This window comes from Equus caballus, chromosome 29, assembly GCF_041296265.1.
Source record: "Equus caballus isolate H_3958 breed thoroughbred chromosome 29, TB-T2T, whole genome shotgun sequence".
NCBI classification, from domain to species: domain Eukaryota; kingdom Metazoa; phylum Chordata; class Mammalia; order Perissodactyla; family Equidae; genus Equus; species Equus caballus.
The window spans coordinates 27,882,656-27,899,844 of record NC_091712.1 but is presented as its reverse complement, the minus strand read 5'-3'; the positions used below and the strand labels follow the sequence as shown (position 1 = coordinate 27,899,844).

Here is a 17,189-nt window from a genome sequence, read left to right as displayed (position 1 = left end):
GTGATAATAATGGCATTGGATTTTCTGGAGGTGATGACTTAGCTGGGATCTGAAAAAGAATAAGTCAAAGCATATATGTAAAAGCCCTGATATTTGACTCCATCGCAGATGGAAGACAGCCAGTGTGGCTGGAGCAAGGAGATGAAGGAGAAATGGGGTGCTACAAGGGAGAAGATGTAGGGGAGGCCAGATTTGCAGATCTTTGTAGTCCATATTAAGGAAGTTTTTCTTCACTTGAAGATTTTTAAGAAAGAAGGTAATATAATAAAATTAGCATGTTTAAAAATGTCACTGTGAATGTGGTGTAAGGAACGGATTGGAGGAGAGTGGATTTGGGATTTCCATTAGGAGGCCATTGCAGTAGTCCACAGGAAAAGGGTTGGCAGCCTGTGTTACAGTGATGATGATGGAAGGACTAAAGTTTGAGGAAATATTTAGGAGGGGCCTTTGATGATGTTTTGGCTGTGGGGAGCAGAGAGTAAGGTGTCAAAGATACGTCCTGAGTTTCTGGTTTAAATTACCAAAAATGATGATTGCATGTGTCTTGCAATTTAATAAACCTGGCTCAAGATACTGCTTAACGCCTTTGCTCCTGAAAATGAACCAGAACCTAACAGTTATTTGGTTTTTTTTAATGACAAAAACCAGTCAGAAAAACAATTGCATCTTTCCTTGTCCATAAATAGCAAGAGTTCTTAAAATTCAAACTATGTGCCTACTAAATTGGGAGGCTAATTATAACCAAAGAAAGCCACAAAATGCTTGGTACATCATAGGAAACATTACATTAAGAAATTTCCATATAAATCATTGTAGAGAGTTTTGCATATATGTGATCTTTGATATAGTCAGGCATATTGAAGTCAGAATTACCATGCATCTCATTACACAAGTAATACCTCAAGTGGATATAAATAAAATTGATGAATTCCACAATGGCTATTGTAAGAAGTGTTACTTGTCCTAAAGATAATTTATTTTTGTACATTTAGAAAGCATTTTCATCTTTTTCAAGCTTTCCAAATCCCACTCCTTAAAAAATGATCTGTGGCTAAAAATAAGCAAATCATTCTTTGAACTTCTCAGTATTAACTTAGAACGTAATGGGCAATATAACTGTAATATCAAAATACTTTTTGTGACTAAATATTAATGAAAGGAAATAGTAGTGGCATTAGACTGTCAGTTTCTCTCACAGTTTTCCATCTAGACATATTACTTTATTGCAAGAATGCATTAAACATCCAGAAGTCTATGCTATATTCCTAAAGTGTGTTTAAGAACATGGTCTGTTATTAAAGGGCAAAGTTGCTTGTATTCTCTTTTGAAGTAAAGGTTGAACACGCAGTCAGTATGAAGACAGGCAATATAAGAATCTGCTGGCTTTACTGCCAGGTTTGTGTCAGAAAACGCAGGAGCTTGACATTCTCCTTCTGCTCCACAGCCAAAGACTGACACCTGGAGAGTGCACTGTGGGTCCCCAGTTCACGTCGCGGCTGGGCTTGATTAGTCACAAGTGAGGAAATATCAAATGAAAACTCATCTCCCATTTGACATTTACTCACTTGATTCCCTTCGTTAGGTCTGAGCTCCGGTTCTATGGTTTTCAGAGACGGATGATCTGTGCTTGCCTGGCTGCATTTATTCACATGTGCTGTTATTTATTGTTTCAGAGTATTTGTTCATCTTGGCACCAAGTGCAGTTACTAAGATGAATAGTTAAAGGACAGCTGACATTTATTTTTTAAAAATATTAACTTATGTAAATGAAGCTAAAATATGGGAGTACTCGTTAATTCTAAATCCTGTCCCTTTTGTCCAAATAATGTCAAATGTACATCCTATCCCATTTATTCTAAGCAAATACTTGGTGTCGATAAAATCCCCACATCTTGAAAAATGAATGTGTTCCTATATAATTAGGTAGAGTCTTCAATTGATAAGGAACTAGTCAATTTTTTATAAGTGCTTTGAATTCTTCTAGTGTCTGGAGAGAGTTAGAAATTTAAAAGCTCTGGCTTAAAGGAGCTACAACCCGGTGAGAAGAACAGACGTCCACTGAGGAGACACAGCTAAGAACTGGCAAGGCACACGACAGAGGTGGAGAAAAGGACTCATTGGGAAGACGGTGCATGCTGGGCGAAGGATAGTTGGGCATCAACAAGAAGTTATTTTAATTTGAGAAAAGTGGAGCTTCAGAGATAGAGTTTTGATTTAAGTTTAGATTAAATCAGTATATATTAAAGGATTTTGAATAAAGATGGAAAATGATAAACTGACATTGAAGGATGATCATTCTGGCACTGGTCCGGAGGGGCATTTGGAGATGGAGCAGGATGGAACCAGAGGCAAGAACTTTTCAGAGTGAGGTCTGGAAAACACCTGCATCAGAATCGTCTTGGGTATTTGTTAAAAACACTGATTCCTGAGCCTGACCCCATATCTAACAAACTAGTATTTGTGCAGGCTTCACCTTGGTGTAAGCAATTTTACCATGCAGCCCAGGTGATTCTGAAAGATTGAGACCTATTAAAATATGATTGTTCTCAGTTTCACATGTTAGAATCATCAAGGGAGCTGATCAAGTATCCTGATGTTTGGCTACACTATTTGGGCCAATCAAGTTAACATCTCTGGAGATGAATTCTGGGTTTTGGTGTGTTTCGTTTTGTTTCTTAATGCTCACTGGTGATTGGAACATTTGGTTAAGGTTGAAATCCACTGAGCCAGAAGTTTGTTGCAGTGAGCCAGCCATGGGGTCATGATCATTTGCCTAAAGTTATGGTAATAGAAGCAGAGAAGGGCTGGGCATAAAAGCATTTGGGAATAATGGCCAAAGCAAGTCCACCTTCAGTCCATAAAATATTATTATTGATATATTATCTAGGATTTATTCACTCTTTTAAAAACTTTAATGTTGCATTTAAAAAATTAAAATGGTTTACCTTGACAAGAGCAAAATATCTACTGGTATTCTTAATCATAGTTATTTTTGTCTTTAATTACCTTTTACTATTATTTAATGCCAATTGCAGTACATGAACTACAATGTAACTTTGAAAATGGAGTTTGTAATTGGGAGCAAGATACAGAAGATGACTTTGATTGGACCAGGTACCAGGGTCCAACTCCAACACTTAATACAGGGCCAATGAAGGATAATACTTTGGGCACAGCTAAAGGACACTATCTCTACATAGAATCTTCGGAGCCACAGGTTTTCCAAAACAGAGCTGCTTTACTCAGCCCAATTCTTAATGCCACGAATACAGAGGGCTGCTCCTTCCGCTTGTATTACCACATGTTTGGAAAGCGCATTTATAGGCTGGCCATCTACCAGCGAATCTGGAGTAACACAAGGGGACAGCTGCTATGGGAGATATTTGGAAACCAAGGCAACAGGTGGATAAGGAAACACCTCAACATTTCCAGCAGGCAGCCTTTTCAGGTATGGATAATGGGTTTCATAATGTATATTTGAAATGCATCAGGATGTCTAAGAAATATGAAAGAATGTGATATTCTTGAATTGAAAGTAAGCGGAATTTGATCAAAGTTACTTGACACTCATTTATCACTTAATTAAGGTTGTACCAAAGGTTGTTAAGTTGCTTTCCTCCTTGACTATCCCCAATAATATGTGATTCAAATCTCTAAAGATGGAACCATGACATTGGAAACGGCTGCAGGTCCTTCTGATTTATTCTACTAAAAAAAATCTGCAAGGAAAAAGACTTTGGCACACTCTCTGGTATTCCACAAAAGCTCAGATTCTTAAATCTGTTATTGTGAATATTTCACTTGACTTTTTCACGTTTTATGGTTAAGCAACAAAATCCAGGAAAAGTGTATGCTTTGTAGGAAAATCACACAGCTACTTTGGGGCAGAGCTAGAGTTTGAGTCTTAACCTCCTTACTCCTGGTGGAATATGCTTTATTCTGAATCTTACTATCTTCTCCTAAAAGTCAAACTTGCAAGAGCAAGTTCAAATGCTTATGTGGCTTTTACAGTTTTATAAAGGATTTTTATGTATATTATCTATTTGATTCTCTCAGCAATTCCCTGAAGTGGGTGAGTCAGAGATCCTTTGTGCCAATTTTATAGATATGGTGAAAAAAACTCAAAGAGGTTGCTGTTCATGACCAAATAGCTGGTGGGCAGCAGAACTGGGGCTTGGATGGGACCCACAGTTTCTAATTAATTCATATTCATATTCAATATATCATACAGCCTGTAACATGTAGGAGGGTTGAATATTTGTTCTTTCTCCCTTAGGTCAATTAGATCTAAATATAATACACTGGAAGAAACTTCTTATCTATCCTGACTAAACATTTTTTTGCATGTACTAAATTTGTCTCAGTTACCCAGATTTAAAGCATTGCCACTATCTAAATGTCTTGAATTAACAGTTTTGTAGCCAAGAATCCAGGCCACCTTTTGAGAGCTTCCAGCAATCATAGATGTACATTGTACGTGGCTCGGTAGAGAATACATTGGGGTTGGTGATTTGTCCAGATGGACGTAAGCTGAAAGCATGAGAGCTAATCTGCCCTCTGTAGAGTGATATCTGGCTGTTCAGCCGCAATGGTAAGATGCGTGAGATCATATGAAATGAAGTTGAATAGAGGCTTTTTGGACTTTAATTTAATAATGGTGCATCCACTTCCAATTAATTCTTAATGCCTGATCAGGCCAATTGTAATTTGGACCAAACTAGTGTTTAGTGAATAAACTGTCCTTGTGATCTTTACTCAAGAATTAGTTTGCAGGAGAAGATCACCTTGGCAGGAGAGCGGCTTCACAGTCAGATGAACGTGGAACTAACCAAGAAATCCTTTCGTTATGAATCTAAAGCATAAAAATTAAGGTTTGAAGCCCATCCTGGTTATATATGGAGTATTCTGTTTGATTTTACCTAGGGGTTCCTTTAGATTTTTTAGTTTTTAAATGAAATTCAAGCATGAAAAGATAAAATAAAGATTCTGCACGCTGCATAGATTAATCATTCAAGATAGTAAAAATTGGGTCCAATTTAAGCAACAGGATATTTTTCTTCGTTGAATAATGGGTGTACATAGTTTCTGTTCTACTGAGCAAGAGCAGCAATAACAACCAACATTTTAATTAACTGTGGTATTTTAGGTGAAATTACCTAGTATCATGCCCAGCAGATGACAGGTACTCATTAAATGTTTGTTTAAAAGAAAAATTCAAAGATCTTTCAGGATTATTCATTTCAAATGAAATACATAGGATAGGACTAGATTGTATGTGCAAGTATAGGAACTGTTTGGCTTATTAATGTCACTTGAAATAATCAGTCATCGCTCTTATGTGTGGCAATGTCAGTAAAGGTTCAGCAAATCATTACACCTAAAACTTCAGGTTAACCTCCAACTGATTTTTATTGGGAGCTTTATTGAGGTATAATTGACATATAATAAACAACATATTGAAAGTTTTGAAACCATTACCGCAATCAAGATAATTAAAAAACATGTGTACTTCTAAAAGTTTCATCATGTCCCTTTGGAATACCTCCCTCTGGACCCTCACTCGCATCTCTTAACAACCACTGAACTGCTGTCAGTGTACACTAATTTATACTTCCCAGACTTTTACATAAATGAAACTGTATAGTATGCACTTTTTTCTGTCTTCTTTCATTCAGCATAAATGAATCTCAAAATAATTATGCTGAATTATATTGTATATGTTATTCCATTATATGATATAGCAGTTTATCCATTTACCTATTGATCAATATTTGGGTTGCTTGTAGTTTTAGCTGCTATAAATAAGTCTGTTGTGAATATTTCTGTATAAATATTTATATGATCATTTGCTTTTATTTCTTTTGGGTAGATACTCAGGGGCGAATGGCTGGATCATAATGGTAGAAGTATGTGTAACTTTTTAAGCGACTCTTAAATTGTTTTTGAAGTTTATCATCTTTTATTTCCATTGGCAGAATGTGAGAGTTCTACTTCCTCCACATCCTAGCCAGTACTCGTTATCATCAGTCTTCTTAATTTTACCACTCCGAGTATACAGTGGTACTTCATTGTGGTGTTAATTTGCATTGCCTCAGCATTAATTATGCTGAACATATTTTCATCTGCTTATCTGCCAAATGAATGTCTGATTTGAAATGTCTGTTCAAATCTTTTGTCCAATTTTTAAATTGTGGTTTTTGTTTTCTTACTATTGAGTTTTGAACTTTCTAATATTTTCTGGATGCAGGCCTTTTGATCAGCTGTATGAATTACAAACATTTTCTCCCACTCTGCAGTTTGCCTTTTCATTCTTTTAATAGATTCTTTTGAAGAGCAGATTCTTTTTAACTTTGATGAAGTCCAACTTATCAATATATTATTTTATAGATCATGCTTCTGTGTTGTATATAAGAAAGCTTTGACCAACTCAAAGTCCTCAGGTTTCCACCCCTCCCTCTCCCCTCCTTTGGGGGTTTTGATTACGTTAAATTAAGCAGCTTGAAGTTTTTTCACAGCTTACTGTTGCTCTTTTCAGTTTTTTTTCTAATTCTCATTTCCCTCTGTGTTTTATTTTGGATAGTATCTATCATTATTTCTTTAATGCCTAACCCATTAATCCCCTCCAGTGTATTTATCATCTCCTAAATTGTGAATTTTATCTCTAAAGTATGACTTGGACCTTTATTTTATCTCCTATATCTCTGTTTGAGGACCTCCAGAATACGGTTTTAATAACTGTTTTAGATTTTCCGGGTGACGTCAATAAGATGTCAGAATGGGAGATCCCCTGCATATCCCCTCTCAGTAAAAATAATTTGAGGGCCTGGCCCGGTGGCGCAGCGGTTAAGTCCGCATGTTCTGCTTCTTGACGGCCCGGGGTTCACGGGATTGAATCCTGGATGTGGACGTGGCACTGCTTGGCACACCATGCTGTGATAGGCGTCCCACATATAAAGTAGAGGAAGGTGGGCACGGATGTTAGCTCAGGGCCAGGCTTCCTCAGCAAAAAGAGGAGGACTGGCAGTAGTTAGCTCAGGGCTAATCTTCCTCAAAAAAATAGTAATAATAATTTGAGGGGCTGGGCCCATGGCCAAGTAGTTGGGTTCACACGCACTGCCTCAGTGGCCCAAGGGAGCTTTGGGATCCAGCCACAGGCTAGGAGCAGTCCTGCCTGCTCAAGTGCCCACTAGAAGTCTTGTTCATGTCCCTGGAGGTAGGCCACTGAACTCAGTCTGACAGCAGATCCTGAAACAGCCCAGGGTTTCTTTGGTTCGCATCCTGGGCATGGACATGGCACTGCTCATCAGGCCATGCTGAGGTAGGCACCCACATGCCCCAACTAGACGGACCCACAACTAAAATATACAACTGTGTACTGGGGGATTTGTGGAGAAAAAGCAGAAAAAAAAGTAATTTGGCAACCATCTATGAACAAAAGTGCCTTTGTGGGAGCTTTAATGTGTTCAATGAGATATGTTTCATTTTTTTTAAGTTATTTAGGTTTCTTAGAAGTTACTGCTAATTCCTTTTCCGAGCATGCTTTTTGGATAGGAGATACCACGCTTTTTCCTGAGTCTATACTGCCAGCATGAAATTTCCCTGAAACATCAATGTAGCAACACAACTTACACCCTATGTGGAGGGTCACATTCAAATGTCGACAAGGAAAGATGTTTGAGTCAGCCTCTATTGTAGAGGCTGTTGAATGAAAATAAGTGAGAAGGGACATTTTATTACCACTGTTTTGAAGAAAATTTTAAAGTATAACTTCTAAAGAGGTTTCAACTGTTATAATACTGAGCACGCTATGGACCTTCTGAAAGCACAATTTCTAACAAAGAAACACAATGGGTTCTTTATCAAGTCTAGTCTCATCTGTATGTCACATTTTTACTTATCCTTAAATGAGGATCTAGGTACATCATGAAAACTAACTTTCACACAAGCGCCTAGTCATGTGATGTTTTCAGCTGCCTTTGTTGGTTGTGCACCACGGATGTTATATCAGTATCATAGGATATTACATTTGGAATTATTTAACATTAAAATTAGGTCAAGAACTTTCTCACCGGCTATTTGACCCAGATGTACTCTGTACCTCCAGTGTTAAGAACTTATTATTTCATGAGGTTTTCCATCCTACCTTTGGACATACTGACAGCAAACGTTTTGTTATACAAAATTGAAATCTGTCTCCCTTATGCTTTTCCCTTGTAGGATTGAGTTTCTTGGCATGGATTCAGTATCAATGGTAGTCACTGATAAGGGTTACAAAAATCTAGTTTATGCAACTTATTAATTCTTTAGCACCACGGAAAACAGGACTTACAATCTTCAGCTCACTTCTTCCTAACATGACCTCTTTTTTCTGAAGTGTATATTTGTGTATGAGGTAGCCCTGGGGAGGACACGGGCCTTCAAAGAAAAGATTCTCCTGCTAGACCTCTTAATGCCACAGAACTTTCTTACTAAATCTAAAAGAATTCCATTGTGTTCTGGTAACATCCTTCAGTAATAAAGCAAAAGAATTTTTTCCCAGGTGGATTTTCTGGTGCGAGATTTTTAAAAATCTTACCCCTAATCGTGATTTATTTTTTCATTTATGGAATATGCCTTTAGATTCTAAATGGTGCGTCATTTTTCAGCACTTCTAGGAAAAAAATGTTTCTAAAGTTATGTTGTAAATAAAACAGCACCATATTTAATAATGTTAAGTTTATCCCACTTTCCATGAAATTATATGCAGAAATGTTGAAAGTGTAAATTATAGATGCTACCTCGTGTAACATTTTTTTCCGAGTGTGTATAGTTTGCTAGAATTTGCACTGAAATGTTTTGGATGGAGTCTGCTGGCTTGAAGCCTGTGTAAGCAACATTCATAGATTTGTTGCGTGTTGAACAGTATACTAAATCTTGTTTCACAATCTTAAGTTTCTCTTAGGCTATCTTCTTCAGCTGAATTCAAATATAACCACAGTTTATTATGTCCACTTTTCATCAAATCCAGATGCAAAGTGATGAGTTTAGTTTCCAGTGTGAAGAACATGTGACTAGAGAAGGACAGAAGAAAAGGTTAGGTAGAGGTTGCTACAAGAGTGTATGTGTCAGAAAACAAGTCTAATTTTTAATAAATCTGTTATTTAAATCCTACTCTACTTGTTATGATTTCTGTAATACTAAATGGCATCTAATATTTTTGAGCCTCCAGAATTACAATGGAATATTATTATGGGTCATTAAGCATTGGAAAAGCATACAAATTAATATATACTGTGGTAGTATCCAAAGATTTATATAATCCATGTTGGAAAGAAGTGAAGGAGAGCGAAAAAGAGACAGAGAAAGAAAGATTTGGGTTGTTGGGTTGAATTTCTTAACAAGTGCCAATTGGTTGGTAAAAAGGGTTAGAAAAATACTAACATGACTGAACGCTTTAATTGCAGTGTTCTGTTATCGCTTCTCAGTCTATACCCTATTTTGAAACTTCGTGTAACTGTGTTTTTGTTTGTTTCTTTCTTTTTGTCCCTGGTGTTGCATATACGAGCCATCTGTACCTCTTCTACTCATGGATACTTCCACATCCCTTCACCCTGCCTTCTGGCTAGATTTGGCAGAATGGAGTCAGGACAGGTAGACCCAGTGTGGTGGGTTGCCATGTCTGATTTTGCAAATTTTGCCACATTAAGGTTGTCCAGCTGAGGAGCTCTGAGAGGGGATAAAATCTCAATTGTGGGGTTTATTTGCCATTTTAGAATTTGCACAAAAGTGCTGGATATGCTAACGGCTGCCCTGCTGGCCCCCTCTTTACAAGGAAGTATTTAAATGTACTTGTGTGAAGCTGCCGTATGAAGAAAAGTGCGTTAGATTGTCAGGGCTGAATTATTTTGCTAAAAATGATACTTTCAAGTAGCACATGGGGTATGAATTTTCTTATTCAGACAGGATCTGTATATCTAGCTAGACAAACAGAAGCAGTTTATTTCTGATGTATTGTTCACCCTCTGGGAATAAACTCTATGAAATGTCTTTCAAATGTGTCTTTCTCTTTCTAGATCCAAACTTGTTTTAGTCACGTAAACCGTTTCAGAGTTGCCTTTTCTCTGCACGAGTTTTTTTTTTTTTTTTTAAACATTGTAACGTATTGAACCAAATAGTTTTGCTTGCTTATATTGATGACACATGATTTTGGCTTTTATCTTCAGTAGAAAAATCAATGTGCCATAGTGTTCACTAAGAAAAAGGTATAGAATCTCTTTGTAATTCTTTGTCAGATGATTGCTTTATCTTGATTTATGCCTTTAAGCTTTCTCATTCAGCAGAACATACTGTGTGGCTATCTGTGAGAGCGAAGCGATCTATACTAATTTATGCTCTCAGCGCAGTGTCCTTCCAGAATTGCTTATGGAACATATCAACTCGCTACGGGTTAGGGACCCAGGGCTTTCTTCTCTCTTAAACATGTCAGATTGATGGTTTTGGTTTATATCCAAATTTTTATATTAAAATTTTTCATAAAAATATTCCTTTAGCAGATAAAAGAAGATTGTAGGTGACTTTTAGTCTATGTTTTCTAGAATTTTAAGGTCTGAAAAGAAGCTCATGATTCTTGGTCTTCACAGAATTGCCCTCACTTATATCAGGATTGCCATTTGGAACTGCTTCAGGGGCTAGTCTGAAATGATTTTCAAAACAGCTTTGTCAACTATTGCCAAACTGAAATGTGATTATAAACTTTTCAAAATGAGTTTCTTGAAATGAGATTCAAGATATTATCTTGCACGTAATTTTTTTTTTACCCAAACACATTCTAGTTTGCTTTACTATGTCATTATTTGTGTTGGAAACACAATATTTCATTGTTAACGGCTTGAACATTTTTATTAAACTTAAAAATTATTAGGCCTGCTTTGTCCTTGCATAGAAGATGTTCTTTACATTTTGTGATATAAAGCCTTCTGCCCAGGAGAGACAAAAAATATGCACGAATGCCATTCTGAAATGTTTAAGGTTAAAGATGTTCATTGACACCTGAATCAGTCTCCAGGAGAATTAAGGATAGAGAATGAAGATGGAAAAAAGTCCTAAAAAATGTGAAAAATAGAAGTCAGTCCCATAATCCCAAACTTATGATCTATTAGGGAATTCCATGATGGACCTAAAGTCTCCATTTACACTGAAATTCTAACAGAGGACTTTTTTCCTCCCAATTTCTGTGTGAGTTGCCATCTATGGAAATTTCATTTGCATTTGGAACCATTGAAATTTCCAGGATATTTGAGATATTTGTAGAAACTAGTTAGGCTATTTGAAATGAGCACTGTTCTGGAAAATCTGGAATGTGTGTCCCTGTATATAAGCCTGTTTTTATTAGCTATAGGCTATTTCTATACTTCCGTGTCTTTAAATTCACTGTCCTGTGTGCACAGGTATATGTGCACATACATGTATGTTAACGTATTTTCTGTCATTAGATGATTCCTGTGATTTTCTTCTGTGTGTGTCAGGAGGACAATTATTATTTTAACTGCAGTGCTCCTGTCGTTGCTTCAATCAGTACAGAGAAGACCTTCACCCACAGTGCCCCTGGCTGTGACTTCATCTAAATTATAACACAGTCAAAAGCAATCAAAATCCACTAACAGTGTAGGAGAAGCTAGAGAGCACCCAGGCTGTTTCCGACGAGAAGGCTTTATCTTTCCCCATCAAATGCAGTGTGTAACTACTTGTTTTGACCTCCAGCATTCTATTGCTCTTCCTACGTTGCTGGCCCTGGCTTTCTGATCTTTGATTTTGATTACGTTTGAAGATTCATCCTTGCTTATTTCTCAGCTTCTCTGCTGTCTGTCTCATAGGTGATGACAGCTTCCTCTGTCACTCTTGGCATTATCCCTGCTCCAATAACCGCTAATGATAGAGGTGGGTGTTTTATATGAGTGTCATTCTTTCTAAGTAAACTTGACGCATCCTGGGACTACAATTTGTAGTGTTGTACTTACAAATTACAATGTTATACTGCTACCACAATTTATGCAATATTATAACTTCACATCAACTTGGAACTACTATTTGGTATAAAATGTGAGTTCATTTTATTATACATTTTACGTAGCTCACGTTAAAGTCATACTTTTGGTACAATAAATTTAACTTTTTACTGCATTATAGAGTAATTTCAAGCTATTGAACAAGGTGCAGTATGGACTTTGGAGTAAAACTGCTTAAGTTCAAATCCTGGCTGTGTCATTTGTTAGCTGTGTATCCTTAGGGAAATTACGTGACTTCTCTGTGCCACAGTTTCTTCAATAGTGGATACAATAATAGTACCTGCCTTGTATAGTTTTTGTGATGATTACGTATATTAATGTATATAAAATGCTTAGAAAAGAATCAGGCAACATCCAGACAGAAAATCAACAAGGAAATAATAGAATTAAATGAAAAATTAGACCAGATGGACTTAATAGATATATATAGAACACTTCATCCAAAAACAGCAGGTTACACATTCTTCTCAAGTGCACATGGAACATTCTCAAGGATTGACCATATTTTGGGAACCAAAGCAAACATCAATAAATACAAGAGAGTTGAAATAATATCAAGCATCTTTTCTGATCATAACGCTATTAAACTAGAAATCAACTACAAGAAAAAAGCAGAGAAAGGTGCAAAAATGTGGAGACTAAACAACACGCTTCTCAACAAACAATGGATCATTGAAGAAATTAAAGAAGAAATCAAATATTATCTGGAGACAAATGAAAATGAGAACACGACATACCAAATCATTTGGGTTGCAGAAAAAGCAGTCCTAAGAGGGAAATTCATCGCAATACAGGCTCACCTCACTAAACAAGAAAAAGCTCACGTAAGCAACCTCAAACGACACCTAACAGAACTAGGAGAAGAAGAACAAACAAAGCCCAGAGTCAGTAGAAGGAGGGAAATAATAAAAATAAGAGCAGAAATAAACGATATTGAAACAAAAAAGACAATAGAAAGGATCAATGAAACAAAGAGTTGGTTCTTCGAAAGAATTAACAAAATTGACAAACCCCTAGCCAGACTCACCAAGAAAAGAAGAGAGAAATCGCAAATTAATAAAATCAGGAATGACAGAGGAGAAATCACAACAGATACCAATGAAATACAAGAGATCATAAGAGAATACTATGAAAAACTATATGCCAACAAATTGAACAACCTGGAAGAAATGGACAAATTCCTAGACTCCTACAATCTCCCCAAAGTGAATCAGGAAGAAATGGAGAATCTGAATAGACCAATCACAAGTAAGGAAATAGAAACGGTAATCAAAAACCTCCCCAAAAACAAGAGTCCAGGACCAGACGGCTTCTCTGGAGAATTCTACCAAACATTCAAAGAAGACTTAATACCTATTCTCCTCAAACTGTTCCAGAAAATTGAGAAAGATGGAGAACTCCCTAACACATTCTATGAAGCCAACATCACTCTGATCCCCAAACCTGACAAGGACAACACAAAGAAGGAGAACTACAGGCCGATATCACTGATGAACATAGATGCAAAAATCCTCAACAAAATTTTGGCAAACCGATTACAGCAATACATCAAAAAGATTATACACCATGATCAAGTGGGATTTATACCAGGGACACAGGGATGGTTCAACATCCGCAAGTCAATCAACGTGATACACTACATCAACAAAATGAAAAACAAAAACCACATGATCATCTCAATAGATGCAGAGAAAGCATTCGACAATATCCAACACCCATTTATGATAAAAACCCTCAGTAAAATGGGTATAGAAGGAAAGTACCTCAACATAATAAAGGCCATATATGATAGACCCACAGCCAACATCATACTCAATGGACAAAAGCTGAAAGCCATCCCTCTGAGGACAGGAACAAGACAAGGGTGCCCACTTTCACCACTCCTATTCAACATAGTTCTGGAGGTGCTGGCCAGAGCAATTCGGCAGGAAAAAGAAATAAAAGGAATCCAAATAGGTAACGAAGAAGTAAAACTCTCGTTGTTTGCAGACGACATGATCTTATACATAGAAAACCCCAAAGAATCCACAGAAAAGCTATTAGAAATAATCAACAACTACAGCAAAGTAGCAGGGTATAAAATTAACGTGCATAAATCAGTAGCATTTCTATACACTAACAATAAACTAACAGAAAAAGAACTCAAGAACTCTATCCCATTCACAATCGCAACGAAAAGAATAAAATACCTTGGGATAAACTTAACCAAGGAAGTGAAGGATCTATACAATGAAAACTACAAGACTTTCTTGAAAGAAATAGGCGATGACATAAAGAGATGGAAAAACATTCCTTGTACATGGATTGGAAGAATAAACATAGTTAAAATGTCCATACTACCTAAAGCAATATACAGATTCAATGCTATCCCAATCAGAATCCCAAGAGCATTCTTCACAGAAATTGAACAAACAATCCTAAAATTCATATGGGGCAACAAAAGACCGCGAATTGCTAAAGCAATCCTGAGCAAGAAAAACAAAGCCGGCAGAATCACAATACCCGATTTCAAAACATACTACAAAGCTACAGTGATCAAAACAGCATGGTACTGGTACAAAAACAGGTCCACAGATCAATGGAACAGAATTGAAAGCCCAGAGATAAAACCACACATCTATGGACAGCTAATCTTCGACAAAGGAGCAGAGGGCCTACAATGGAGAAAAGAAAGTCTCTCCAACAAATGGTGCTGGGAAAACTGGACAGCCACATGCAAAAGATTGAAAATTGACCATTCTTTTTCACCACACACCAAAATAAACTCAAAATGGATCAAAGACCTAAAGATTAGGCCTGAGACAATAAGTCTTTTGGAAGAGAATATAGGCAGTACACTCTTTGACATCAGTTTCAAAAGAATCTTTTCGGACACTGTAACTCCTCAGTTGAGGGAAACAATAGAAAGAATAAACAAATGGGACTTCATCAGACTAAAGAGCTTCTTCAAGGCAAGGGAAAACAGAATTGAAACAAAAAAACAGCTCACTAATTGGGAAAAAATATTTACAAGCCACTTATCCGACAAAGGGTTAATCTCCATATATACAAAGAACTCACACTGCTTAACAACAAAAAAACAAACAACCCGATCAAAAAATGGGCAGAGGACATGAACAGACATTTCTCAAAAGAAGATATGAATATGGCCAATAGACACATGAAAAGATGTTCATCATCGCTAATCATCAGGGAAATGCAAATCAAAACTACACTAAGATATCACCTTACCCCCGTTAGATTGGCAAAAACATCCAAAACCAAGAACGACAAATGTTGGAGAGGTTGTGGAGAAAGAGGAACCCTCATGCACTGTTGGTGGGAATGCAAACTGGTACAGCCACTATGGAAAACAGTATGGAGATTTCTCAAAAAGTTAAAAATAGAAATACCCTATGACCCAGCCATCCCATTACTGGGTATCTATCCTAAGAACCTGATAACAGATATCTCAAGAGTCCGTTGCACCCCTATGTTCATCGCAGCATTATTTACAATAGCCAAGACGTGGAACCAGCCTACATGCCCAGAAACTGATGATTGGATAAAGAAGATGTGGTATATATACACAATGGAATACTACTCAGCCATAAAAAAAGATGAAATTGGCCCATTCACAACAACGTGGATGGACCTCGAGGGCATTATGTTAAGCGAAATAAGTCAGTCAGAGAAAGACGATCTCTATATGACTCCACTCATAGATGGAAATTAGTATATTGAGAAGGAGATCTGATCGGTGGTTACCAGGGAAAAGGGGGGGTGGGGGGAGGGTACGGAGGGGGAAGTGGTGTACCCACAACATGACTAACAAAAATGTACAACTGAAATCTCACAAGCTTGTAATCTATCATAACATTAATAAAAAAAAAAAAAAAAAAAAGAAAAGAATCAGGCATACAGTAATTACTCAAATGTTAGTAACAGTAACAATAATAAATATATAATGATCAATATTATATATTTATTATTTATTCAATATAATTTAATTAATTCATTATTAATATTATTGTTTATTTAATATAATTGTTAATATATAGTTATTATTATTAAGTTAAAAAATAAAAATTGAAAGTTGTTACCTGAACTAGAATAAACATTATATGATCTCTGTCCCCTTTCTAAATGGTTGAGGAGATAGAGCATTTCCTCTATCTTCATGCCTAATGATTCTAAATAAAGAAGGAAAAGCATTTCTTCCCTCATGGTGGCTAGAGCAGCCTGCCTGTTCTTTCTCTTATCATGCAATAGAATGAGAAAAGGTCAATGTAGTAATAGAACTGAATAATAGTTATGGAGGGTCATAATGACAGAGTCTACCAAAATTTAAAGGATAATAAAGGAGAATTATGAAGAACTTTATGCCAATAAGTTGGACTACTTAGATGAAATGAACACAAATTACCAAAACTGACTCAAGAAGAAATAGGAAACTCAAAGAGCTCTGTATCAGTTAAAGGAATTTAATTCACATTTAAAATTTCACATAAGGAAAACTCCAGGGCTAGAAATATTCACTGATTCATTATATTAAAATTTAGGAAAAAAAAGGGAGGAGGAAACATATTCCAACTAAGGCCAGTATTATCTTGATACCAAACCCAGAGACATCACGAGAGAAGAAAACGAGAGACCAGCATCTGTTGTGGACTTTGATACAACATTCTTCACACAAGTTTATCAAGTTGTGTCCAGCAATATTAAAAAATAATAATATTCATGACCAAATAGGGTTTATCTCAGTAATGCAAGTTTGGGTTAATATCTGAAAATCTACCATGTTAACAGAAATGAAGGGACAAATCTTGTGAAACATTTCAATAGATGCGTAAAAAGTAGTTACCAAATGCAACGCGCTTTTGTAGTAAAGATTCTCAGCAAGCTACGCATAGAAGGGAACATTTTTGAACTGATTACCTGTATTTAAAAGAAATCTACAGCTAACATACTTCATGGTGAAAGACAGTGCTTTCTACATAAGATTGGGAAGAATGCAAGGCTACTTCGTTTCCCTACTTGTTTTAAATATTGTACTGGAGTCCAACCTAGTGCAAAAGGGAGAAAGAAAAAAGGGAAAGAAAGAAGGAAGGAGGGACAGAAAGAAAGGAGAGGCACACATTTTGGAAAGGAAGAAAACACTGTATT

General features: G+C 36.5%; 1 protein-coding gene across 1 annotated transcript in view; it reads left to right on the top strand.

Annotated features, from left to right (window-relative positions):
• MALRD1 (MAM and LDL receptor class A domain containing 1) overlaps positions 1-17,189 on the top strand; it is a 653,802-nt gene that overhangs the window by 152,774 nt on the left and 483,839 nt on the right. Inside the window, exon 19 of the mRNA XM_023631939.2 lies at positions 3,036-3,448. Coding sequence (XP_023487707.2) covers positions 3,036-3,448 — 413 coding nt within the window. The remainder of the gene's footprint in view (positions 1-3,035; positions 3,449-17,189) is intronic.